This window comes from the organism of the source record quoted next, unplaced genomic scaffold (assembly GCF_019419815.1).
Source record: "Pyrus x bretschneideri cultivar Hongxiangsu unplaced genomic scaffold, Pyrus_bretschneideri_v1 Contig14, whole genome shotgun sequence".
NCBI classification, from domain to species: domain Eukaryota; kingdom Viridiplantae; phylum Streptophyta; class Magnoliopsida; order Rosales; family Rosaceae; genus Pyrus; species Pyrus x bretschneideri.
In genome coordinates, this window is record NW_025999435.1 from 2,359,788 (window position 1) to 2,387,381 (window position 27,594).

Sequence of the window (27,594 nt, forward strand, 5' to 3'; positions counted from 1 at the left end):
AATTGCAAAAAACAAAAAGGCACAACTTTGTATTACTTGAAGGGCAAGTAACCCCATTATTTTTCTTTAAAAAGGCACAAGGTACGGAGAAATATCATCAAAGTAACTCCCAAGCCTATCTTTTCTCTTTATGCAGCTGCATCCCTCTCTCTCTCCTTTATTTAAATTTAGGCCACAACTCATTGTTAATACACTCCTGACACTGAGCTAAGGAACTGAATGCTTGCTTACTACAAGGCCGTTCACAATATTCATCAAGCAATCCAAGTAATCTATAAAACATAGCTTCAATATCGATATTTTTTCAGCAATGATTGCATGAAACAGTCACCATGAAGCATGAACTCTAATTTTACGGTTTTTTTTTTTAAATTATAAATTTAGCTTAAATTTATTGTTCTTATAATTGTGGTGAATTGAATATGCGTGAATAAGAGAAGAAAAAAAATGGGATTTTTCAAACCCTACACGCATGGGAGTCGCAGCCTGAAGCCGCGCTACCCGAGCCACCAAGTCGTTCCTGCTTCAAAACTCTAAGGTCCAAAACAAAGCTGTTTGCATTATCTTTCTTACGGACCTGGGCTGTATGTAGTCGACTCACAACTCAATTGGGCATATGCACCAAACTGTCCCACTTGTTTTTTTTTTCTTTTGGGCCTTGTTTTTTCTTTGGCTCGTATGAAATAACAAGCCCACGGGTTAGGTCTTGTTTTTCACTTTTCCTTCTTAGCCCAATAATTGGGTATATAATCTGTTAACGCATTTATTTCTCTTTTGTTACCCAGAAACCCAACAACCATTATTTTGGGCCTGCAAGCCACGACAGCCCCATATTTTGGGTTGTCACTCATTCTTTTCACACATAGGTTCCGAAGCTATTCCCGTTCACTACATATGTATATTGTGTTTGTTTGCAGGTATCATGAACGTAGAGCTCGTACTTAAACTCGAATTTGAAGTTTTGAAAATAAGTACGATAGAAATTCGAAGTTTCATAAAACAATACTCCCATAAAAATCCGGAGTTCTTGTAGGTGATTTGTTAGGATTAGGTGATTTGTTAGGATTATATGTAGATGATACTTTTAAAAACAATTGTAAAATTTTTGTTTGTATTGTCCATAATTTTAATTTGTGATAGGAGACAAAAATATTTTTTCACCCTCTTATAGTTGACAAAAAGAGTTTCATTAATATGTGGTTTAAATTAACTTATTCCTTACAAATCTGTTATGTGTAAATAAACTAACTTGAAATAGGTCCAATTTTATGGAAAGAAATCTTTTCCAGATCCCTTCCACCAAATCCACCTAATCAATCAATACAGGCCCTTGAAATTTGATCCAACGGCTACAAACAGGAGGCCCCTTTAAAAGTTATAACTACTTTAGCAGTTGGACTAAATTTCAAGGGTCCGAATTAGGTGATTGGGTGGATTTGGTGGAAAGATCTGGAAATTATCCATTTCCCAATTTTATGGCCTAACAATTAAATTAGTCCAATTTTTAGTTATTTTTTTTATTTAGGTCCATGAATATGACTCCATGTGTCAGCACTTTTTGTTGTTAGGTAGATACTTTGCATTGTAATTACTATTTTACTCTACTATAGCTATTCAATGGAAAAAGAAAAAAAAAATGATACGATCGGTACTTTGCTAGCTATTCTTGTCGAGAATAATCGCTAGAAAGCTAGCGACTAGTAAGGAAAAACGTCGCTATCTTCTTACCGATCCTACCCTTTTCAATTTTTTTTTTCAGTTTTTAATTTTTAATTTTTATTTTGTTAATGTTTATTATATTTCTATTATCATAACAACAAACTATCATATTCGTGTTTTTCAAAATATATTATAATTCATTTTTAAACACTTGTAATCAATGATTTAAAACCTAAATTGAAAGATATTTTTATATTTTCTCACTTTAAGAATCAATAAAAAATAGTTTCAAGACCTAATAATCGGTAAGATTACATCTAAAGGTTTTGCAATATTTTCCTTAACTCCAGTGCAAAATATTTCTTAAAGCTAAAAATTTCAATTTTTTTTCGCAAAAAACTGTGTGCTATGAGTGTGACAGCCAATCTCGAATTATTCGTAAAGTATATGTAAATGACGATTTTGGCCTTGGTGGGTATTTGTCATTTTGGGATGTTGTTTAATTGTTTTTAGGGGTTGATTCTACAGGACCACACACCTACACCCACATCATCTTCTCCCGTGTTCTCTCTCTATCGCAGACTTTCTCTCTCCTTCTTACTTGTACGGACGAGACTCAAAACCTGTTGCAAACGTGACGAATCGAAGTGGAAAATGGTACCTTTGTGTTCATGAGAATCATACAGGTTTAACCATACCAATTTCAGGTAAGGAATCATTTGATTTCACATCGAACCAGGAACCTCCGATTTTGTCACTGTTCATGCACACGTGAAATTTTTTTTTCCAGGGAATTTGAAGCTTATAGGAAGTTTAGTGAGGTCTTTAGGAAGCTCGGGATGGTTCGTTGAATGGAATTGGACGTCGAGAAAGCTAGTTTTGAAGTTAGCCAATTTCTCTCGAATTTCTCCGAGGATATCCTGTGATCTTTGAGGTTTCAAACAGGTATAACGTTGTTCTACTCATCTCCAACTTTCCATTGGTGCAAATTTCAAAGAAATTGGTGAAGAAACGAGTGAGAACAAATGGTTTAAAGTTTTTCCAGGTTTCTGGCGACCGGCGACTCGTCTGAGAAGAAGTCGGAATATTTTGTCAGTTTGGACGGAATATTCTGACGCCGTCAGTCAGATTTAACGGAATACATTAGGGTTTAACGGAATAGTCCTAACGGCGTTAACTGACATCGTCAGTGTGACTGGCACGTGTCTGCACCTGGGGGGCGCGTAAGTCCGTCCACTCGCCCTCTCAGAAAATTATTTTAAAAATATGGAGATGTTCGTGAGGTTGAGTACATCACGTTGGTATATCCAAACACCTCACTTGAGCATTGTATGAGAAGTTATTACCTAGTTTTGATTCTGTGCTTTAATTGACGTTTTTATAATTGTTTCACATATAGGTGAGACTTATCCCGAGAATGAGCGCAGTCACACAAGGTTCGGGGGTTACGACCCTTCCACATACTAGCGAGTGGGCTTTTGGTTTTCCCTATATACCTATATACTTGAGAATTTTCCCAGGAAATGAAATTGAACGTTTATATGTTTTAAATGTCATGCATAGTCTTTGCCTATTTTAATTATGCATTAGTAGTTGCATATATTTATGATTGATATTGCGGACGCACAGGTAAATGTCAGGTAAGATTACAGATTATGGTTGTGAATTAGTAGTTATGTGAGATGCATAGAGAGCTCATAACCTGCACCTCTGGTCTTACTGCTCCCGCCTAGAGTAGGGCACAATCCTTCACGTGATATTCACCTCTCGCACCACACTCTCATCTTGGATTCAAGTTAGGTGCACAGTCCTATCGTACAAACCACTTTAGGTGGTTCCGACTCGTAGGTGACCCGCGATTATTCGCACAGGTCTTCACGTGATCGTAACACTTGAGCGTATTTATTTACACTCAGTCCTGTCGTATAGACCACTTTAGGTGATTCTGACTCGTGTGCATGTGTAGTGATTGAGTTGTAGATTTGAGCTCTAGATTCAACCGTATAGGTCACGTTAGGTGACTCCAGCTGACATATTTTCTGCATTGATTGACATTACCTGGATTACTTACATTATATGTTGAGTTAGTTGACATGACTTACATACATACATATTTGTGAATGTTGCTACTCTGAGTATAGTTGTGATATATTTATATATTCTATTTTTTTGGAAAATTATACAGGTTTTACGGAGAGGGGTTAGAACTTTTGAGAATGAAGTGATTTTGAAAAACTTTATTTTTGCCCACTCACAATTTCTGTTTTGCGCCCCTTCAGGTTCTAGCTAGAAGCAGCTTTGGTGGTTCACGAGGACTTGACGATGGTTCTGATAGAACATCATAAATGTAGGATCACCTTTGGGCGTTGTGTAATTGGTATTCGTTCTTCTGGACTTCACTTAGGCTTTCTGTGGTCTGATACCAAACTCAACCAAAATCAAGGCGTGACGTCCAGCACGCATTGATTTCGGTTGGGATGTGTCAATGAGCCAAAGTTAGAGTTATTCTATTCGCATTGCACCACATATTTCCTAAAATTAATTTAGGACATTTCCAAAATTTCGGACACCTATAAATCTATTGGGGGGGCTCGCTATTAGTTATATTTTTTTTCTATTTTGTTTTTTAACTTAGGTACCCTATTAGTCGGCATAAACTTAGATTTCAGCTGATCTTTTACAATCTAAACTATCTATCATATAAGTATTTTAATAGTCTAAACTACATGCCATATAAGTAGTTATACAAGCTAAACTACCTATCATATTATAATATTAGTTGGCATAAACTTAGATTTCAACTGATCTTTTATAATCTAAACTACCTATTATATAAGTACTTTTATAGTCTGAACTACATGTCATATAAGTACTTGTACAAGCTAAACTACCTATCATATTGTAACTACCTATCATGGTGGAATAAGTAATTTAACATGTTATAACAGTAAGATGTTGTCCTTCATCTGGTAATGTTAAAAGCCCCTGAAACTAACACAATCAATGTCAAAAGCCTCTTGAGCAATTACTTACATAAGACAATCAATGTATAATACTCGCGAATCGTGTAGACTAGAATCATGTAACAAATATCAGCAAAAATAAAGCTTACTGTTGTAAACGACTCAATGAAAACATGTAAAATTACTTGTAGTTCTCGTAGCTTCATGCAAATTCAAATTCAAATTTGGATACTAATATGTAAGAATCACGAGGAAAATTCAAAATAGGAGTTGGATAGAGTTTTTGATGAAATGACAATATTTGATGAGTAACTTTTTTTTTTTTTTTAATACAACAATATATTTTACATTAAAAATATGAGATTTTTTTTTATAAAATGATAAGATTTAATGTGTAACTTAAAGTTCCATGTTAATTATGGAAGAGTCATGATAAAACATTCAACGACAATCGGTGCAATTTTGTTTTCAAATTATGGACACTTTAATTGCTCTATTTATTAGACCCTACCTATGATTGTGCAATACATTAGATCCATATCAAAACATGAGGATCAAGATCCTTTCCTACGCAAATGGTGAAGATCCTCCTGACCAAACTCATCGGGCCGTTGAAATTTTATCCAATGGCTACAAACAGGATACCCCTCTAAAAGTTATAATAATTGTAGCCGTTGGATAAAATTTTAATGGCCCAATGGGCTTAGTCAGGAGGATCCTCACTAGGGATGGGTAACTGCGGTTATCCGCCCATTTAAATTTGACGGTTACGGTTATGGGTAACCGTTTAGATAAATAAATCGTTATGGGTATAAGCGTTTACCGTGAAATTTAAATAGACGGTTATGGGTATTACCCGCAGTTATAAACAGGTACCCATGTAGCCGTTTATTTTAATATATGTAAAACTAAAAAAAAATATAATAATTTGTTTGTAACTAAGTTTAGTATCCCGAGATATATTTGGTTATAAAGGGCCATTATATATATATATATATTTATGCCTCACTTGAGAGAAAAATATAGTTGATAGAACAAATTAATATTTAAAATATGTAATTAAACGTGCTAAAACATTAGTGTTCACTAGTTTTATTTTGAAGTCTTTTAGAGTTTTGACAAATTCAAGATAATGATTACCTTGAGTATTTAGAAACATATTATTATTAGATGATGCGTAACTATATATATATTTAATTGACCTCGAGTTTTCAATAAATATTTGACCCCAAAATTAGAAATCAATTAAATGACTTGGATCAATGAACATATGTTTCTAAATAAAAATCCAAATATTTATCAAATTAGCCTATTAGCAGACTGATGCGTACTTACACACACACACACACACACACACACACACGTATATATGTATATATGTATACAAAAATATCAATTAACCTACAACTATGCATGATTCTTGTAATAGATTGACCGTCAAATAATTGGGAGACATCGCATATATTCATAAATAATATTGCCGTTAATATAAAAATACATGTTAAATGTACTTATAACGGTATTTAATAGTTAGAAAAAAGAAAATTATGACAAAATTCTTTTTAAATTTCAAGTTGTTAAAAAAATAGGTAGACAGGTAAAAAAAAAAAAAAAGTAAACGGGTACGCGGTTATGAGTATGTGTATACCCGTTTATGTAAATACTCAACGAGTAAACGGTTATGTGAGTAAAAGCTTAAGCAGTTATGGTAAATAACCGTGATTACCTGCCTGCCATAACCATTGCTCATCTCTAATCGGAATAGTGGGTTGGTGGTGTAAAGGAGTACATCGGCCGGCTTGGAAGTGGCAGGATTTTGATTTCGGTAGCCACCACGGTGGTGGCATTTGTCGACGCCAACAACTACACCGTTGTCCCCATTGTACTGGCTCTGGCATCAGAATGATAGGATTGGTCCATTCAAAGAGAAGAAGAGGGAAGAGAAAATACAAAGAGAGAGGAAATATACTTAAATTCATTAATAACCATATATATATGTATATATATATTTTTTTAGTATATCGATATTTTTACATTAAGGAGAGGAAGTTCGGCTAAGCCACAGAATAGACCTTAATTTGGTATCAAATTCATCATCCACAAAGATTCGAACTTAAGACCTCTCAATTCTAAGTAAAGAGGAATACCACTAGACTTATAGTACTGAGTGACAATTTCTTAATAACCAATTTTGACCCAAAAAAGAGAGAAGGATAACTGGTGGTAAGTCAGGGTTATACACTCATTTCGGGGCAGGAAAGATTCATAGAGAGATTTCAGCCTCAGAAAAAAAAAAAAAAAAAAAAAAAAAGATATTAGTACAGCTCGGAAAAGACTAACGAAATACATAAGAAATACGAAGGAAATACGGTAAGATATGGAGGACCACAGTTGGGCCTCAGCTTGGGCTTCGTAAAAGCGTTCTAATTGTAATTGGGTCTCATAGTCCCCAAATCAATTGATAGTTGAAACCCTAGAATCCCAAATTGGCCCCAAATTCCGTTAGTCTGATACATCTTACTGAGAATTGTTCTTCAACTCCATAACGAAGAGGTAGAGAGAGCTTGCGGGGATGAGAGGGATACGAAGATTGCTTGGACGAAGTCTTTCGTCTCACACAAGATGCCAACCTCCTCGGCATCGCAATGGCACCCAGTTCATCTCTCGCCGAACCTATTTCCTATCTGCTTATTCAGCTCCCACGACGTCGTACCTGGCTCACAACAACTCCCCCTTTTCCGATGCATCTCCTTTCAATTCTCTGAAATGGGGCCTTCTCGGCGGTTAGTTTCCTATATGTTACAATTTTCAATTGAAATTCCGATTTTTAATTCACTTTTTTTGTACCCTTTCCTCGAATCGCTTGGAAAATGAAGGAAATGAAACGATTATGGCTTTGTAATGTTTACTTTTATAATCTGCCATTTACCCATGATTACTCATAATTTTGTATCATTCATAATTTTTACCTTTTTTTTTCTTTTTTCGAACAATAGATTTTGTTAGATTAGATGTTAGAATAGCCATCAACGGGGTTTGAACCTACGCCGTCATGCAAGAGCTCAACTATTTTTCCATCGCTGTGGTAAAGGGCCACTTGCATAATTTTTACCCAATTAACATCAACAAAAAGTAGTTGTAGTTTCAGATTTATGTTTAGTGTTTAAATTACATTAAGTTGCTGTTTTTTCACAGGGCAGAAGAGAAGCATGTTTATCCAAACTCAATCCACACCCAACCCTGCATCTCTAATGTTTTATCCTGGGAAGCCCGTTATGGAAGTTGGCAGTGCAGACTTCCCGAATGCTCGTTCGGCCATGAATTCACCACTTGCCAAAGCCCTTTATGGAATTGATGGTAAGATTGTTGTCGCCATTACTTTACAAGTATGCATGGTCATCCTATTTCTTCGTCTTCATGAGAACGATTGCCTGCATGTTTGTGTATTTAAGATTAGTGCTTATGAAAATGTAACACTTGATTTTTGGTTTTGGATTGCCTTCAAGGATGGTAATCATTTTTTTGGTTATATCTATGACTCTGAGCCTTTAGTTTTCTACTTTTGTTGTGTAAGATTTATTTTTTCTCTGAATAGTGAATGAATATTATTGTGGTTTTAGCTTGTTTATGATTCATGAGAACATGTGGATAGGGAAAAAAAAAAGAAGCAGATTTCAGTGCAGGCTAGAAGCGTGAAATGGAGGTTATAGAAGTAACTCTCAAATGTGCCATAAAAATTCTTTCAAAATATGGTTTAATTGCTATGTGGGCAAACTTTGCACTTTGTTGTTAGCCACTCTAGTTACTATTTGACTTCTCCCCACCCCAATCCCCATGCACCCTTCCATTGGATTGAGTGTTAGTCGATTCTGTCTGAATCCTTTGAAATTAAAAGAGTCATCATTTTCACAATTTTTTCCAGTTGCTGCAGACTTTATTACTTACTAGTTTTCTTCCACTCATTGAACCTTGTTATTTCAGGTTTAATTTATCTTTTTCTTCTTCTTTTATTCTAAACATGTAATTGCTTAGTAATGTTTTGTTTGACGAAGTAATAAATCTAACCTGGGATCCTAATACAGGAGTCACTCGAGTGTTTTATGGATCAGATTTCGTTACTGTAACAAAATCTGAAGATACTTCTTGGGATCTATTGAAGCCTGAAATCTTTGCTGCAATCATGGATTTTTATTCTTCTGGGCAGCCACTCTTTCTAGACGAAAAAACTGCATCAGCAATGGACACAGCTATTCAAGAAGTATGTCATCAAATTTCTCTCTGTGAACTTTATAAGTTTTGGGGCCAACATGTTAACAGAGCGATTAGATCAATGTTTTACCTTTGCTTTGAAGATATTTTCATTTTTCTTTAGTAATTAAATAGCATTTTATTATAATTAGATTGTACTTTCATAGACTGGATATGCTAGTATTAAGTCACCCCAAGTGGAACTGTGGGAGTATACAATCTAGTGTAGGAAACTCCTAGGTGTTGGTCAAGGTGTAGGATTAGTCTTTTGTGAAGTCTTATTAGGATGAGTGTGCAATAGACATTGGGGAGCATCAAAGAGGAACCTTGTGTTGTGTATCTTTTGTTTGAGGCACGGTCACAAGTAACTAATGTCGTGGTTTCACTTTGTAACCATTATCAGTGTTTTGATAATCTTACTGTTAGAAGTTTGTGCAGCTTCATATTAAATCTCTATTATTTTACAGTATCTCTTGTATTAAATACTAAGAATGTAATCTCTGAAGTCTGAAGCAGGATTTACTACCTTAGCAAACCCACCAACACAGCTTGTAGCCAATCATTCCTCAATTGTTATTGATTCTGCTACACCGGTTGCCTATTTTAGTGCCATGGTACTGCCAAGTTTACAGATCCTAAAAGAATCTCAAATATTTCGAGGAGCAGGATAACTTATCTATTAGAAAAAGAAACCTTTAAAGAATGTGCAGCGCTTTAGAGTTAGAAGGAAACGGAAATTACTTTCAACTACAGTGACAAAACTTGCACTTATGCAGCATTTGATTCTTTTTGGTCTTGTCATGAAATCATGGTCTGAGTTCATCATTATGTCTGCCTTTCAAAATTGTGTTTGTGTGTGCGTGGTTGCTTCCTATTAACTACCAATGCTGCCTTACTAGCTCCACTAGGGGGTCTCCTCTTCTGGATTGTATTTTTGTATTTCTTCTTAAGTTTTTTTGTATGCTTGAAAGATGTGGGATTGCTTTGGCAAGCAATCATCCGTGCTTGAGTTTACAGATGATACTGTTTGGTTATTGTTATGGGCTATGATTACTAGGCTATAATGGACATGCAAGATGATTCATTAAACTCTGTACAGTGATGTGATATTCTGTTATTTACTGGGATGTGGCTCGGATGAACAGAGTCATCTGTCAGTATGAAAGAGCAGAAATGAGAAGGAATTTTGGTTATGTTATTAATTTCTTTTGTGCATAAATCTGAGATATAACTATTTCGGTGGTTGCTTTGCAGGATGATTCAGAAATCGTTGCAATGATAAAAGAATTGTTGGAGACTCGCATTCGACCAGCAGTGCAAGATGATGGTGGGGACATTGAGTATAGGGGATTTGATCCGTAAGTTGTTCTCCTTCATTTGATATACTGTTTTTAATTTTAATATTGGAAAATGCCTGAATTCTTTTCATTTTCGTTGTCGTTTTTATTTCTGGGCGCGTGGCTTCTCTCTCTTTTTTTTGGTGTTTTTTTTAACTTTTCGTAAACTGTGTTTAGAGAAACTGGAACAGTGAAATTGAGAATGCAAGGAGCGTGTAGTGGCTGCCCAAGCTCATCAGTCACCCTGAAATCTGGAATTGAGAATATGCTCATGCACTATGTACCTGAGGTAACAAATGCCAACCATTTTCTTGCATTTTCAAGAATGTATGTATTTCTTTGTCTTCGAATCTGTCTGTACATGATTAATCACCCATTAGAGGGAATGTAGACCCTAAAATAATTAAACAGACAAGTCTTCCAAAACACAAAATTTCTCCTCTCCCATCCCTGTTATCTTTGAAATTCTGTTGTTATCTTTGAAGATGAATCTTGTTGAAAATACTGCCAATCCTGCAATTAATTAGTCAGGTTGTTTCCAGTACCACTTTATATCGTATTAAACAGTTTCATGGCGTTATTTTGATTCATTTATAGTTAGGTTTTATTGTTCAAGAAACTTTTTCTTTTGGTGCCCGTCTTAAGATAACCTCCTTCAGTCCTCAAAGCTTCACTTATGCCTCGTGCCTTTACTAGATTACCAATTTCTTTGATTTTATTTACAATGGCATTTCTCCTTCAGTACATGTTGAGACCTCTATATCAGTATAACTGCAGCTTTTAGAATATAAGATGATAAGGATGGACTTTTTGTACTTTTTTACACTTCTTAACGAGCACAAGAACTATAAGAAAACCGAGTGACAAGTTCTTCCAAAATCTTTCTAAAATTTGTATTGTTTATTAGAGGAGTGAAACCATGAGTGATTCTCTCTCTGATACTCTTCCTGAATAGATGCTGACAAAATATGACCATTTTATTTGTGTTTATCTGACATAGATGTCTGCATTTGTAGGTCAAAAGTGTAGAGGAAGAGCTAGATCCTGATGACGAAAATGCAGCTCTAACAGGTCAGATGGAGTAGGAGTTTAAAATTTTGTGCTCGAGCGGTAAATGGTGAGCTAAAGCAGGGACTTCGGGTGCACTTTCCTCTGTACATAAGCAAATAAATAAGCTGTTATACTCAATTTATTGATTGTTTGCCTCTTATGGAATCATCAATGTAGTAAAATGCATATTAAAATAAATTTTGAGCTTTGTAAGAACATTGTATAACGGGAACAATGATTCGTCCACTGTTACCGGTTAAATTTTCCTGCTCTTTAGAAGGCTACTAACATTCAGATTGTCTGTATATCTGCCACTAATCAGTCATGTTTCCGACAGCGTTTCAGTGTACCATACTGATTTGCTTTTATGCAAATAAACCATCTTATGCTCTTCTGTAGTAAAATAAAGGCATTCCTATTGATCATGTGTCGAATATTACAATTTGTATTGGATGTTTACAGTGCGATCCATTCCTTTACTGATACAGGGAGCTGTTATTGCGTTCGGAGATAATTTGCGTTGCCTACTCGATGCTATCATTCTGGTCCCTACTTGAGCGATCGTTCCGGTCCCTACTTGAGATTCTATCGTCGTTTCCTAATGTGCCGAGGTTGGGGTTCGGTGATGGAGCGAAGAAGGGGTGCTGGCAGTGGTTTGATCACGGCTGAGGGCTGGGGCAGTGCGGGAGTTTAGGGTACCTTTACAACTTTTAAACAGAAAATTAAGACGGAATATGATGGGTGCGGCAAATTTCTCTTTTTTTGTTTCTCTATGCATGAATGTTCCATCATTCCCGCATCTGTTCTTGTTAATCCACACACCAAAACACACGAGCCTCGCACGTCCTGTACCGTGCCTTGGCCTCGAGTGTGTCTTGTTATACGAATTACCACCCATGACACATTCGTTCACGTGCCATCGTTATCATAATTTTCATTCCAATCCATACGATACAACCCCATGTAACTCACACGACTCATGCCTCTCATAATTGCAATGCATGATATGAATTCCATCTTGTATACGTATAACATCCAACCACATTTATCAATGAACGAGTTATTAACGCAAAAGTTCACCACCGTGGTCAAAGCAAATCACTAAATCAACACCAACAGATTCAAATAGTCATATGGTTGGTGTAAAATGCCAAGTCATCATAAAAGAAACGTACGTTTGACTATGTTTGGAAAAAACAAGAGAAGATGCAGTCAAATAAAATCCATGGGGATAAGCTCGTTACAAACTTCAGCGTATAGATTGTATATGAAAAATCTCGATTGAATACGTTACAGATGTACATGAAAAATCTCGATTGAATCCACACATGCATCCAACTGTCTTTTCATGATTGATCCACGAAAAGGGATCCTCTTCAAATTCCTTCCACCAAATCCAAGGGAGGGATCCACCAATCCGAACCCTTGAAATTTGATCCAATGGCTAAAAATAGGGGTCTACTTTAAAATGATCAAATTTCAAGAGTCTGGATTGGTGGATCCCTAGGATTTGGTGGAATAGATTCTGAGAGGATCCATTTCCTTGATCCACATAGACACTCAATTAACTCTCTCATGTATATCATAAAATAATAGGGCTAGTAGGCTAGCAGAAATCACAACATTCCTTATTCCAGATGCACTTATGGAATCAAATAACGGAAGGGGTGTGATATCCACACACCCCATTTTACTTCTCACACATTTTTTTTTTTATTTTCGACCGTCGGATAGGATGAATTGAAGAAGATCAACAGACATAAATTATCAAAGGGATGTGTACGAAATAAAATGAGGTGTGTGGATAGCACACCCCATAACGAAAATACATAGACATTGGATTTCATACTTTCTCGTGGCAGTCTGATAACATAAATATATAGATATTGCATTCCAGAAGGCAACCCGAGCATAGTTTTTTGTCCTAGACTTTCTCATGGCAACTAAAAGAATTCTAGGCCTAGACTTTCTCATGGCATACCTAGAATGAATGTATTCGCATGAGTCTCAAATCAACTCATGAAACCAGAAAGAAAGATATAAATCTAGGGTTCCAAACCTACACATGGAGCCAGAATAAAAAGTATACAACGATAAGAGTTATCTGCTAGGCCTCTCAGTTTGCAATCATTTCAAACATACATATATATCATTTTACAAAGCAGATTGATGACTAGGTAATAACATATTTGTAAACCCATGCTATACACACAAAGTATACAACAAAGAAACCTTTTCATATGCAAAATAGTTTATCACATAATATTATAGTCCATTCACCTCAAGTCTTGTGCACTTCTAGAATAACCATAACAAAAGCGTCATGCAAACTAATGTGCACGCAAAATCATGTGCATGTCATTGAGACATCTCATATACTAGATGAGCCAACAAGACTCCGGTAGAACGTAATATTGTACACGACACTCCACTTAGGAATCTTTTCAAAATTGACACGCAAAACGAGTCATAGTGCTCGAGACGCACGTTAATTGGGGACTATACATCATCGTGATGAGGTAACTAAGCTCCATCAAGCCTCTACAACACACTAAAAAAGTCAATCGTCGCTCAGAGTAGGACCTGTTAGAGTCAACAATCTAAGATTCCCAAAATCCAGAACATCAGGTTTCTAATCCACAAGTTCTCAAATGTTTGAATATTAATAAATAGCAGGATCACAAAATTGTACAACAATCTAACGGTCGGATTGTCGTTAATTTTGAAAATCGTACAATTGTACAATTATCCCAAAAATCAAATAATCGTACTTTGTCCAAAAATGGATGGAAGACGTCCAATTTTACCAATAAAAGTCGCAGGTGCAATAAATTTCATGGTGTTGAGTTGCTACCTACAATGGTCTAATAAGGCCTAGGTTGGTTTGGTTTTACTCTAGGGATGTTGGGCTACAAGACCCAGATCCAAGAGGTGGTGTCGGTCGTTGCTTTGTAGATTTGCCGATCAATGGATAAAAGCCACAGGAACGATTAGAAATGCTAGAACTTCACGTCCTAGCACCGCCGTGTGTGGTGGTTCTTGGGTGGGGCTTGTAGGGGGAGTGAGAGCTTCAATTTGGTAGTAGTGGCGTCAACCAATTATGTTGAATATGGCTGGAATTTGAGTCAAAAAATCGCAATGGGAACGGGTCATGGCTCCCGCCACAGGTCGGTGGCTCTGGGTGATTTTTCTGAAATTATAAAGTTTTTTATGGCAAGTTTTCAAAAACAAAAAGTTACTACTTGTAGTAAGTCCAAAATATCAAAACGTTTGTCACTTTCGATGCTAGTAACTTCTTCGTCTGTCACACCCAATGCTTGTAACTTCTTCGCCTAATGCTTGTAAGATCAGGATCGGGCTCTTTCCACCCATTCTAAACTCACCTCCAAACACCAAAGTGAAATTTAAAATGACCAAATCGCTATTCAAATCGTTTTTTCCAAAATTGTAAAATAAATAAATAATAAATTTTGAGATGGGATATTGCAATTGTGACACTGCTTTTCCTGCTCATAACAATGTTAAAAATTACAAATTTACAACATATTATTCTCAAGGTACATTAAAAGCTATTTATATAAAAAGGAAGATCAAATTGCCTAAACGAGTGCCAATAACCTTTTTTCATACATCAATATATTTATAATAAAAAATGTGAAATAAATTAATATTCAACACGTCAATTCATAACATTTGAAAATAAAACTCGTCATATTTGTATTTTCAGCTATCATTTTTGACCCAAAATAACCACTACATCTAAATCAAATAGTATTTTCATATGTGCTATTTACACATCTATTTTTATTTATTATACACTTTTGTTAATTTTTACTATTAATCTTCTTCAATTTATTTAATAAGACGATCGAAAATTAAGAAAAAAGAATTAAAATGAGTGTACGGATTTCATATGATGGTAAGTGAGTTCAACGGCCGCAAAACCCTAGTGGTTTAAATAGCAGCACACTCCGTGGCTGTCTCTCTCCTCATGTCTGTCTAAACCCTAGTAAGTCGTCAACACTCTCTCTCCCCATTCCCATCCGCATATCATATGCCTTTTCCCCTCGAGGGTTTTGGATTGATTCGCATCAATTTCTGATCGTCGAATTTTGATCCGAATTGGTGCTCCGATTGTCAGCTATGGATCTTCCCAGCCTCGCTGTAATACTACAGGCTGCTCTCAGTACCAATCCCGATGAGCGGAAAGCCGCCGAGCAGAGCCTCAATCAGGTACATACATCATTTGGTTGGCTTAAATTCCCACTTGTACTGAAGCTGTTCGCCATTTTTCGATTAATTGGGTGTAATTTTGATGCAAAGTTGGGATTTTTGTGATGAGAATTGAGCTTGATTGTGCAATTCGATACCTTCACTTGCTTTTGAGTACTGAGGTGAAGTGGTCCTGAGAAATTATTAGAGAGAACGATTTACTTCGGATTTATATTTGGTTTTGAGCTGTATATTGACTTTTTGATTGGGAAGAAAACAAAATCCCACACGTAATCAATGCATCTGTCCATACAAACAGAGCTTAGTTGCTGAGAAACCATTTCTTCTTTTTTCCGTTTTATAAGATTACGAGTTGGAGAAAGACACTTCAATTCCACTAATTAGATAAACACCTTTTTTACTTTGCAATGGGAGAAGGGCTCCAAAGTAATTTTGCAACTGAAGCGGATAGTTAAGGATTTTTTTTATTATTTTTTTAAATTTACTGCTGTATCTTCGTCGACGGAGTTGTTAATATTGGGGTTTTGTGTATTGCAGTTTCAGTGTACACCACAGCATTTGGTGAGAATGTTGCAAATTATAGTGGACAGCAATTGTGACATGGCTGTGCGGCAAGTTGGCAGCATCCATTTCAAGAATTTCATTGCAAAGAACTGGTCACCTCTTGATCCTGGTATGCAATGATTGTGTGGAATTTAGCTAGTATTGAATGCCCACTGGTGATTCGATCCAGTTGGCTGTTGCTTATTCTTTGCGTGTTGATGTAGATGTGCAGCAGAAGATATCACAGAGTGATAAAGACGTGGTGAGGGATCACATTCTAGTCTTTGTCACACAGGTTCCCCCATTATTAAGGTACTTGCTATTTTGTTCACTGTTTTCAGTTACTTAAGTTGAGATGTGTGCATAGCTAGGTCGATGAAACCACTATGTCTGCGAGTGCACAGACATAAAATTTCTCAGTAGTTTTAATTTGTTAGCTCCTTTGTAATATTATGTGCTGTAGAATAATATTTGGCTTTATCTTCTTATTTGCTGGCAATGTCAAGTCTCAAAGTCATTTTGTACAGGGTACAGCTAGGTGAGTGCCTGAAGACAATTATTCATGCTGATTACCCCGAGCAGTGGCCACGCCTTTTAGACTGGGTGAAGCATAACTTACAAGATCAACAAGTCTATGGAGCTTTGTTTGTTTTGCGGATTCTGTCTAGAAAATATGAGTATGCTAAGTTATTTCTGCTATTATTTTGAAATAATTCCTAGTTTAATGGCTATTATGTACAGCTGCATTGCCTTCTGAAAAAAAGCTACAAGCTTAGTTAGTTTTGCTATGTGATGCATGCTAATGGTTTTGAACTTGTAGTTTGTTTGTGACATATATAATTGACTCACTTTGTTCTCCTATATTGTGTGCTTCGTATCTACTGTTCATTAGAAAAAATATAGGATTCAAATTTTCCCAAATTTATTTAGTTACATGATGACTATTTCATAAGTTCCTTGTTGTTCTTGTAACCATGTTTGTGGGTGTGTGGTCTATGCACGTATCTTGATGTGCAAAGTGATGCATGGACATTGTGAAATTGTCACTGCTGTGATCAAAGTTTGGAGTTGATTCAGTCCACCCAAACTTTAAAAATATAGGATTAGGGGAGCATGTTGGTTAGGGTTTATGAATATAAACTAGGCCAATATTATTTCATTCCAAATTCTGAGCATTGCCTGTCATTCTTTCATCTAGTTCTATTAATTCACCTTGCATTACTTCAGCAAGACTATAAGTACGCTCAATGACATAACCTACATGAAGTACAGGATCAGTTTATTATATCATTACTTCTCTATTGTATTGCTTTTTACTTGGTGCAATTACAGTTTATATTACTAATTTGATCTGCTCAAAATGAATAGAATGAGTATCAAAGTTGCATAGTGCATATATTTTATGCAATGCAGAATTCTAATATTTCAGGACATAATATCCAAGTTTTACTTGCTATGCAGATCAGAAGTTCTGTACTGCTGAAAAATTCACAAGTTCTCACTTTTTAAGTTTTTTCTTCATTTCTTCTGTGTTGAAGTTATATTCTTAATCTAGTTTGTTTAGTGGGTAGCTGTAACTTGAAACCACTGTCTGTCTGTAAGTAAACAGACCTTCAAATTGATCTGTAGTTTTACATAACATGGTATCGTTGTGGAGAACTGTTGCGTTGATGAAGTTGTCATCTTTCTAGTATTTTGAATTGATGAAATAACTAACAGAAAGCCTTGACTTTCTATATTTGTGTAATATGTATCTTCAGAGTTACTTTTGAAGTTTAACTAGTGATTTTATATTCTTAGGTTCAAATCTGATGAGGAGAGGACACCGGTTTATCGCATTGTTGAGGAAACATTCCCAGCTCTGCTAAATATATTCAACAGGCTTGTCCAAATTCCCAACCCATCACTGGAAGTAGCAGATTTGATCAAGCTTATCTGTAAAATTTTCTGGTCATCCATATATGTACGTTCTGGACATAAAGGTTGAAGGAATCGTGATATGTTCACTAGAATAAAATAAATATTAGACTAACTTTTATATGTATCATTTTTTGGTGCCTTTTCTCAGCTGGAGATTCCAAAGCAACTATTTGATGCAAACGTGTTTAATGCTTGGATGATGCTTTTCTTAAACATATTGGAGAGGCCTGTTCCTTCTGAAGGTCAGCCTTCAGATCCCGATCTTAGAAAAGCATGGGGGTGGTGGAAAGTGAAGAAATGGACTGTTCACATTTTGAATCGGCTGTTTACTCGGTAAATTTTTAGATAAGTTTCTTCTAGAATAAGTTTTAGATCAAATTAAAACTGAACAAGAAATAGGGATCACGATGTAACCATATTTCTGACGTTGCATCACATTTTCTATTGTTGTTTCTAGGTTTGGAGATTTAAAAATTCAACAACCAGAAAACAAAGCATTTGCTCAAATGTTTCAGAAGAATTATGCAGGGAAGATTCTGGAGTGTCACTTAAATTTGTTGAATGTGATCCGAACTGGTGGCTACTTACCTGACAGAGTTATCAATCTTGTTCTTCAGTATTTAAGCAATAGGTGGGCAATATTTTTTTTCCTCATGGTTTAAGTCCTATTTGATTGCATTTTATTTGTCTGGTGGTGTATTTATTCTTTTATTGGAAATTTAATGATCTTTTTTTTTTTGTTAAATTTCATTTAATGGATAGGAAGGTGGCCAAAACTTAAACGGAGTTGACCAATTATTTTCTGTGATTTATATAGTCCCAAATGTGTAATGAATTTCTATTTGATACGGAGAACTCATGCACAAGGGAGATCACTGGTAGTTCTGACTATGCGTGAAGCCCAACTTTGGGTTATTGAGCATGAGGTTTTGATGTATGATGCGGAAATGTTACTTGTTTTCGGTAATTTATTGTTTTTTGTTACACCTCTGAACATTTGAAAAATTGGATGCTTTTTGTGTGTCCAATACAAATTCAATGAACTCCAACAGGATTGATATCTCTTGACTAAAATAAATTTTCATGTCAAAATTGGAACTTTTAATGTACTAGATTTTGTGAGCATGGTTCCATAATGTTATGGAAAACTTCAAAGTTGTGCTAATAGGTCCTGATTGTACTTATAGCCTACTATGTAGAGCATAGCACGGAAGGCTAGAGAGAGGAGTAATTCGTGAGTTTAGAGAGAGGGAAAGCTTAGAGAAGAAGAAATGTAAAATTCTGATACATTTCCCTTAATGAGAAAGTCATTACAATTACTCACTTATTTAATCTAACAATACAATAATATAACAACTCTCTAATAAACTAACTATAACTCCTCTCCTAATCAGTTGACACTTCGCATGGTGCATGCATTTGTATCCTCTAACAGAGAACCTTAGCACCACCACTTCATTGCTTATTATTCCTTGATGCACTTTAGCATATTATTCTTGAATTTCTGAAAATATGACTTGATTGTTTACTTTTCCATTTTATTATCCCCTTTTAATTTTGAAATTACTGTGATCCTATGAATATTGAATGTACTTGAATTTTTCATGATGTTGCACTAAGAAAGAAAACCTAATTTTTGAAGTGAGCTTATTTCGTGTGACTAATTACTAATGTATAACCTCTAAAGAAAAAAATTTGTTAATACTTATATTGTTGAATGGTTTCTGTTGTATTGGATCTGTCAACCTTCAATATGAATTCTCTGTATAAGACGATGTTCTTTGTGTTAATTAACTTATGATTTGCTCCAATGGTGGAGATGTACGGAACATTTTTGTATCTCCCTAACCTCCTTTCATTTGTTTATATATGCAGTATCTCAAAGAATAGCATGTATAATCTGATGCAACCTCGACTTAATGTTCTTCTTTTCGAGATTGTTTTTCCCCTTATGTGTTTCAATGATAATGATCTAAGGCTTTGGGATGAAGACCCGCATGAATATGTGAGGAAGGGTTATGGTCAGTTTTCAAACTCTTGTTTTATTACTTGCAGATCTCTGCTTCATTGGTGGTTTATTCGTTTTCTTGTTGGTGCAGATATCATTGAAGACTTATACAGTCCAAGGACAGCTTCCATGGATTTTGTGAGTGAGTTGGTTAGAAAACGTGGAAAGGAAAATCTTCACAAGTTCATTCAATTCATTGTGGAGATTTTTAAGAGGTAGCTTTTCGTTATCTTTTGAATATGATACGTATGAATTGGTGACTTAACATTGACCATTTTTTTCCTCTTAAATTTTTTATTTCTTGATCCAGGTATGATGAAGCACCAGTGGAATATAAGCCATATCGACAGAAAGATGGTGCTCTTCTTGCTATTGGATCACTTTGCGACAAACTGAAACAAACTGAACCCTACAAGTCTGAACTTGAGCGTATGTTGGTGCAACATGTATTCCCCGAGTTTAGCAGTCCTGTTGGCCATCTTAGAGCTAAGGTTTGCTACGTGAAATTCCTTTACTGTATTTCTTACAATAAATGTGTTTGTTTTTATTTTTCTGGCTATGTTGCACCACCTCCATGATATTCTATAGATCTTTATTAAGACTTTCCACTTGTTGCACCCGTGCAAGAAATTATTGCATATGAAAATAAGGTGGACAGTGACATGCTAGTGTTCTTGAAACACCGACCCTAAAGATCCTTGAACTGACATCTGATCTTTCCATAATCAAGAATCTTTTATTTCTCTTTATCCATAAAATCTCAAAAGAGGCCCACATGGTATTAGAAATTGGCGTACGCTAGAGTGTTGCACAACGACAGACAAGAACCTGTCAACACTTGCTACTTTGTCCAGATGAAACTCGAAATATACATCCTTCGCACACAAATCAATATATTAGAAAGGTGCTCATACAATGCATGTGCATCATAGAGGGAGTTATTGGTAGATCGATTTTAAATGAAAATAGTAATTTGATTTTAAGTAAACCATAGAACATTCTCTGTTTCTCAGTCTATTATCAAAAGTTGGTGGTGAAAATGTTGGAGCCTCTTTGTCCAGCAAGGGAGAGTGAGCTTTTAATAATGGTAACAACAATGCTTGTCAGTCGTGATAATTTCTGTGCAACAGTCTTTGGTTTTCCTTGTTTCATTTTCACAAATGTTCTTAATGTTTTGTTGAACCCTTTGTAAATTAATGGAGGAGAGTAGATGCTCAGTTTTTATTTATTCTTACACTAGGCAGCAGTTTTGACTTTAATATGTACTTTATTCTTCTTCCCTTTTGTAGAGTTCTATATGCATTCATTGTACCTTTCCGTTTTCTGTTAAAAAGGTATACTTATCCTTCATTATGAAATGAATATTAGGCAGCCTGGGTTGCGGGACAGTATGCTCATATTAGCTTCTCGGATTCGAACAATTTTCGTAAGGCATTGCATAGTGTTGTCTCGGGGATGCGAGATCCAGAACTTCCTGTTCGAGTTGACTCAGTATTTGCATTGCGCTCTTTTGTTGAAGCTTGCAGTGGTACATAGCTACATCTCTCTCTCTCTCTCTCTCTCACGCATTCATGTAGTCGTCTTTTTGTGTGTGAATTTTTTTTTGTATGCTGTGCAGATTTGAATGAGATTCGGCCGATTCTTCCGCAGCTTCTTGATGGTATGTGGGATAGAAAACATTGTTTGCGTCATTAACAATCATCTTGAGACTTACCCAATGTGTAATTTTTCTGTTCAGAGTTTTTCAAGCTCATGAATGAGGTTGAAAATGAGGATCTTGTCTTTACTCTGGAGACAATAGTGGACAAGTTTGGGGAGGAAATGGCACCTTATGCTCTTGGTCTGTGCCAAAATCTGGTAATATTTACTTATTGGTGTTTTTGAGAGTACTTCTGCTTCATCTTCAAATGTGCTTGCATAATTCTGTTGTTTACTTGTTTGCAGGCAGCTGCATTTTGGAGGTGTATGAATACAGCTGAAGCTGATGATGATGTTGATGATCCTGGTGCTTTGGCAGCAGTTGGTTGTTTGCGTGCTATTAGCACCATTCTTGAGTCAGTGAGCCGGCTTCCTCACCTTTTCGTTCAAGTTGAACCAACTTTGCTTCCCATAATGCGCAGGATGTTGACAACTGATGGCCAAGGTTTGAATGACACTTGTTTTCCTTTGTCTCGTATATCTAGTACTTCTGTTTACTCCATTTCAAAAAGTGTATGTTTCACTGCTTTCAATAGGGTTGAGGTCACTGTTATATAAAACAGAACACTGCTTGATGGGTGTATCCTTCATCCTGAACTTCGTCAATGCTTTATATGGCAGTTTTTAACTACTAGTAAAAAAGCTCTTGGGTATTCTGTTCTGTTAAAATCCCCTCAAGTCATAAAATAAAAACTTTGTTTCTCTGAGGTCCAATTTGATTTATACCTCTCCTTTGAAATTTTTTACAATTCAAGAAACTTACAATGTACGTTTCTAGATTAGTTTAATTATCTTTGTTATAACAGTTCAAAGCACTTGTAAGATCTTACGTGATTAAGAAACCTGATTTCTCTTTCTTTGGTGTTATGCACATTGTTGATTAAGACTAACAGATCTACACCCCTCTTATGATTTCCCTTGCAGAGGTTTTTGAAGAAGTGTTGGAAATTGTTTCATATATGACATTTTTCTCACCAACAATATCTTTAGATATGTGGAGTCTCTGGCCATTGATGATGGAAGCATTGGCAGAATGGGCTATTGATTTCTTTCCAAGTTAGTCTCATATTTTCAAGATCTATGCATTAAAACTTCAATTCTGCATGAAACAAAAGCACAAGACAAATAGTATCATTCCATGATTCCCTGCTTCATGTTCTATAATTTTGTTATTTACTGTGATAATTATCTCATCTTAGGATATTCTGGGCAGAAGCTATTGTTTTTGGGCTTGCAGTTCCTTTTGCAGTATGCTATAGTGTATAATTCGCAACCTACCATTTCTTCTTGATGCAAACAATAAAAAAAGCAATTAAAGAAACCTTAGGAGAAACTTGAACCTGTAAAATGATACAATGCCACTGTACATAATGCTTAACATGGATGTACAACATTGATTTTTTATTTTTTATTTTTTTTATTTTTTATTTTTTGTTTTTGGGGGGCGGGGGGGGGGGGGGGGATGGGTTGTGATAGAAAAAATCATTATGCAAGTGGAAATTTTGATGGTTCATGCAATTATGCACTCATGTACTCTTTTTCTTTCCCATACACTACTCATATTATTTGTTCCTTTGCAGATATTCTGGTTCCTTTGGATAACTACATATCCAGGGGGACAGCACAGTTCCTCACTTGTAAAGAACCAGACTACCAGCAAAGCCTTTGGAATATGATTGCAGCTGTGAGTTCCCTTTATGTTACCAAGTTTTTATATTCTTGTTAGACTGAAGAATACATATAGAATATGTCTCGTGCACTTTATTTCTATATTATTTAAGCAACCATCTAGTGAATGGAACAGTTCATAAATTTATAAAACACTAGATGGTAACCCACGAACTGTCCCAATTAAGAAGATATTCGATCATTAATCCTGTCCAATTGACTTTAATAAGTTGCTTGAGTTAATGTGATAATTAAGTTAGTGATTTCATATAGTTAGATCCTATTGTGAATTTCAGTTGGTCTAACAGATATTTATTGGCAACCAAGCAGACCCTTAATATCTCTGGTGATTGCAATTTATAGTAATACGGTCTCTATGCTCTTGTTGATGAGATTTGTGCATTCTCCTTGTTCTGTTCAGATCATGGCAGATAAAAATATGGAAGACGGTGATATTGAGCCTGCTCCAAAGCTCATTCAAGTAGTTTTTCAGAACTGCAGAGGGCAGGTTGATCAATGGGTTGAACCATACCTTAGAATTACAGTTGAGCGGTTACGCCGATCTGAGAAGCCGTACTTGAAATGCCTTCTCATTGAAGTTGTAAGTAGCCAGACATCAACTCTGTATTTCTCATTTTAAATCTTCTCTAAAGTCTTATGTCTGCCTAGTGGATCTGTGCCTTAGAGGAAAGTGGACATTCTAGATTATTTCTGTCATCATAGCTATTAGCCATATCAATTTTTCCCCTGGACCCAGTCTATTAGTTCGATAAAATTGGTGCTTTTCGCCACCTAGGACATTTTCGGACATTTTCTTATTTTGTTTGGTTTTTTATTACTGCAGTCTCAACCCATCTGTAACATGGATTTATATTATCATGGACCTAGAAACTGTTATATTAGTCCACTAAAATAGTGAAGCCACTGAATGTTTGTTGGAACCTTACATGATATGTATTGCTCTCACAATAAGGACATGTCTACAGAAAGTGGTTTTAATTGTCAATGGACAATGTTTCAATGGCTTTACTGTTTCTCTAAAAAATTTCTTAACAAATTGACATAATTAAAAGAAGCTTCTCTGCAGTTTCTACATGAGCAAGATGTAGCCTTTTCCTTTTATTGTATGACTGCAATGCCAGAAGCGATGGTGATACGCATTCAGAACTTTCTATTATACATGACTTTGTAAACTGACCATTTAAAGCTTTTATAATGACAACTGTCGGAGCCTTTGTATATATGTTTTTAATCGTTTTATTTTTCTGCTGGCAGATTGCGGATGCGCTGTACTATAATGCAGCTTTGGCGCTCAGCATATTGCAGAACCTGGGTGTTGCAACAGAGATCTTTAATCTTTGGTTCCAGATGCTGCAACAGGTCAAGAAAAGTGGTGTGCGTGCCAATTTTAAGAGGTAATTTGTGAAGTTTGTTTCACATTGTGTTGCCCCACGAACTGAGTTTGTTTCCATGTGCTTACCTGTCTTGTATGTGAAAGCTCACATTGGTATTGCGAAGTTTGTTTCACATATTGTTGCCCCACGAACTGAGTTTGTTTCCATGTGCTTGCTGGTCTTGTATGTGAATGCTCACATTGGTATTGCTCCTTCTGGAAGTGTATGTTGTAGAGCGTGATTGAGTTTTTCATTGCAGGGAGCATGACAAAAAAGTATGCTGTCTGGGTTTGACATCATTAATGACACTCCCAGCTGAACAGTTGCCTGGGGAGGCATTGGGCCGTGTTTTCAGGGCTGCCCTTGATCTCCTAGTTGCGTACAAGGAACAAGTTGCAGGTCTGTTCTCCCTCTTAACTATATAGATTATATACTAATACAGGCCTCCATTTTTTTCATTGTGAGCTTTTGTCCTTCATATGCACTTAATTTCTTTTAATCCTCCATTTTTCTTCCTTGGACTTGTCCACAATAAATCGCTCTTTTTTTCACTTGAAATTTTAATGAATATAACTGTTAGATTATCACTTTTATAATTGTTATGAAAAACATGTAAGCTTGAGGCCACTTACTTTTCTTTTCATAATTTTTCTGTCCTTATTCTCTCCCATCCCTATTGTTATCTTAGTCTTATTGTTAATTTCACTCCATTTTGTTATGCGTTTTATTTACTCTCTAGTTGCATCTCCACTTCGATTAAATATCCTTGAAACAAATAACGTATGAGAGGAATGTGTGACAGTGATTTAATTCGACGAATGGGAATATTTAGATTTATAACGTGAATCAATTCAGATTTAGAAATGAGAGTGTTTATACATTTCATTGTAGCTGGTAAAATATGTTACTTCTACATTTTAATTTGTAACTTTTGTTTGCATGGCTCATGCACTTAAGTTTTTTACTATCAGTTTTAGATACTCATTAATGTTGTGTTGGCAGAAGCTGCAAAGGAGGAAGAACCAGAGGATGACGATGAAATGGATGGTTTCCCAACTGATGATGATGATGAATATGGTGATGGATCTGACAAGGAAATGGGACTTGATGCCGAGGATGGCGATGAAGTTGATAGCGTTAAACTTCAAAAGTTAGCTGCACAGGTGTGCCCTGTTTTCTTATTAGAATTTTTTTAGAGAGAATACTCGTTATTCTATGGTGGTCATCTTTTATGATCTTTTGAGAGTAAGGGTGAAGTTAAACATTCTGTGTAGTGTTGTCACATTATACTGGTTTGTGATGCATAATATTGACTGAACAATTCACCTTTCTAACTTATCCCAAAATTTGAATTTCTTTTCCCCTTTTTTCGTTATGATACTAAAATTACATCACAACAAGTTAGTCAGGCTTTCAGGTGATTCTCGATGCTTGATGTTTGTTCAAGTTCAATTTCTTTAAATTATTTTAGTCCTTGTGAGTTGTGCTGTGAAAGGCCAGCCCGGTGCTTGCCCAGGTACTAAGTCAATAAAGATGCCTAACAGTCCCATAGGACCCTTATGCATGCAATTTAATGACGCGCTTCGTCCCCTGCATCCCTTGAGAGATTGTCGCGAGCTTTTTTATTTTTTGTTCAAGTGATTGTATTTTCTTTTACTGCATGTTTTCACATTATTCTTTCTTGCTATGTATCCTCTGCCGGCTAATTAATTGTTGTTTGCGGGGTGCTACAGGCAAAGTCTTTCCGCCCTAGTGATGAATATGACTCAGACTCGGACGATGATTTCAGTGATGATGAGGAATTACAGTCACCAATTGATGATGTGGACCCTTTTATCTTTTTTGTTGATGCAGTCAAAGGTATGTGGACAAACTTTCCTGTGTTAGCTGTTGAATAACTTTTAAATTTATGGCATTTCTGACATGTTTCCTTATTTCCTATGCGTTGCTTGTGAAGCCATGCAAGCATCGGATCCGTTGAGAGTTCACAGCCTTATGCAGACTCTGGACTTCCAGTATCAGGCTCTTGCAAATGGGGTTGCACAGCATGCTGAACAGAGGAGAGCAGAGATTGAAAAAGAGAAGATGGAGAAGGCAGCAGCTGCCACAGCTTCATGATTTTACTTCTCTCGTTGTGGCTTCAATTTTGCCTTGCTCTTCTTTGCCTCTTCCATTCATGTAGTTACGGGAATATAGAGAAACAAAGTCGTTGACAGTCCAATCAGAGTATTTGGTTGCTTTGGTGGTCGCAGTTGTCGGTGAGTCTCAAGGACTTTTCATTTTGAAGTACTTGGAGCAGTTGTCTGATGAGTTCCAACAATATGCAAAATTTTGGGGAACTCTGGAGCTGGTACGTCAATTCTGGGTTTGGCTTTTAGTCATTGTCCTGGTGAGTCAGGCCATTCTGTGGTAGGATATGCCTTTCTCCACGGGTTTGTGTTGTCCTTTTCTTGTTTCTTCTTTTTTCGTTCACGTGTCTCCTGTGGTTTAGGCATACCATTTATTCAGGTTGAGATTCTCTTCTACAGAGTATTGTTGATTTAGATCCGATACGTTATTATTGTGCATACCAGCGAGGGTTCAATGCACTCCGGGTCTGTAATATTTTCAATGTTGGCCATTAGATGGGGTGTTTTAATGGCTGTTTTCTTGTTAAGTCTGCAATTCTTTCCCTGTGTTCCTCATCTTGTTTTGGTATATATAGCAAAAAAAAAGGTCAGCGGTATCGGTTTATTGGGTTGGGAGTTTTGACATGAACGCAGAGAGCTCCAAGGGTTGCTTGCTGCTTATTGTAAAAACTCTGATGGATCTATTTTTTCGCAGATTGGTTAATTGGAAATGGTGGGTTTATTTATTTTCTGGACTTCTGCGTT

The 27,594-nt window shown here is 36.1% G+C and overlaps 2 protein-coding genes across 4 annotated transcripts; both read left to right on the forward strand.

The window, feature by feature from the left end:
* Window positions 1-7,096: 7,096 nt before the first annotated feature.
* On the forward strand, window positions 7,097-12,169 carry LOC103932077 (nifU-like protein 4, mitochondrial). Of its 3 annotated transcripts, none has more exons than XR_007256626.1 (7): window positions 7,097-7,405; window positions 7,818-7,979; window positions 8,705-8,880; window positions 10,125-10,228; window positions 10,385-10,496; window positions 11,224-11,347; window positions 11,746-12,169. XR_007256626.1 is itself a non-coding variant. In XM_048579731.1 (7 exons), exons 1-6 carry the CDS (start codon window positions 7,195-7,197, stop codon window positions 11,290-11,292), a joined length of 834 nt encoding a protein of 277 aa, XP_048435688.1. In that variant the 5' UTR covers window positions 7,097-7,194; the 3' UTR covers window positions 11,293-11,324; window positions 11,746-12,169. The 3 variants fall into 3 exon arrangements, 2 of the variants coding, with proteins under 2 accessions (XP_048435688.1, XP_009339902.2); XM_048579731.1 differs by having other exon boundaries at window positions 11,224-11,324; XM_009341627.2 differs by lacking the exon at window positions 11,746-12,169 and having other exon boundaries at window positions 11,224-11,682.
* Window positions 12,170-15,285: 3,116 nt separating this feature from the next.
* On the forward strand, window positions 15,286-27,575 carry LOC103932076 (importin beta-like SAD2). The gene is made up of 22 exons (XM_009341626.3): window positions 15,286-15,490; window positions 16,028-16,163; window positions 16,258-16,345; window positions 16,561-16,710; window positions 17,834-17,996; window positions 18,102-18,286; window positions 18,411-18,584; window positions 19,829-19,974; window positions 20,053-20,176; window positions 20,272-20,452; window positions 21,330-21,489; window positions 21,580-21,621; window positions 21,700-21,818; window positions 21,906-22,104; window positions 22,584-22,715; window positions 23,240-23,343; window positions 23,749-23,928; window positions 24,603-24,742; window positions 24,981-25,120; window positions 25,724-25,884; window positions 26,455-26,581; window positions 26,679-27,575. Exons 1-22 carry the CDS (start codon window positions 15,401-15,403, stop codon window positions 26,837-26,839), a joined length of 3,102 nt encoding a protein of 1,033 aa, XP_009339901.2. The 5' UTR covers window positions 15,286-15,400; the 3' UTR covers window positions 26,840-27,575.
* Window positions 27,576-27,594: the final 19 nt, after the last annotated feature.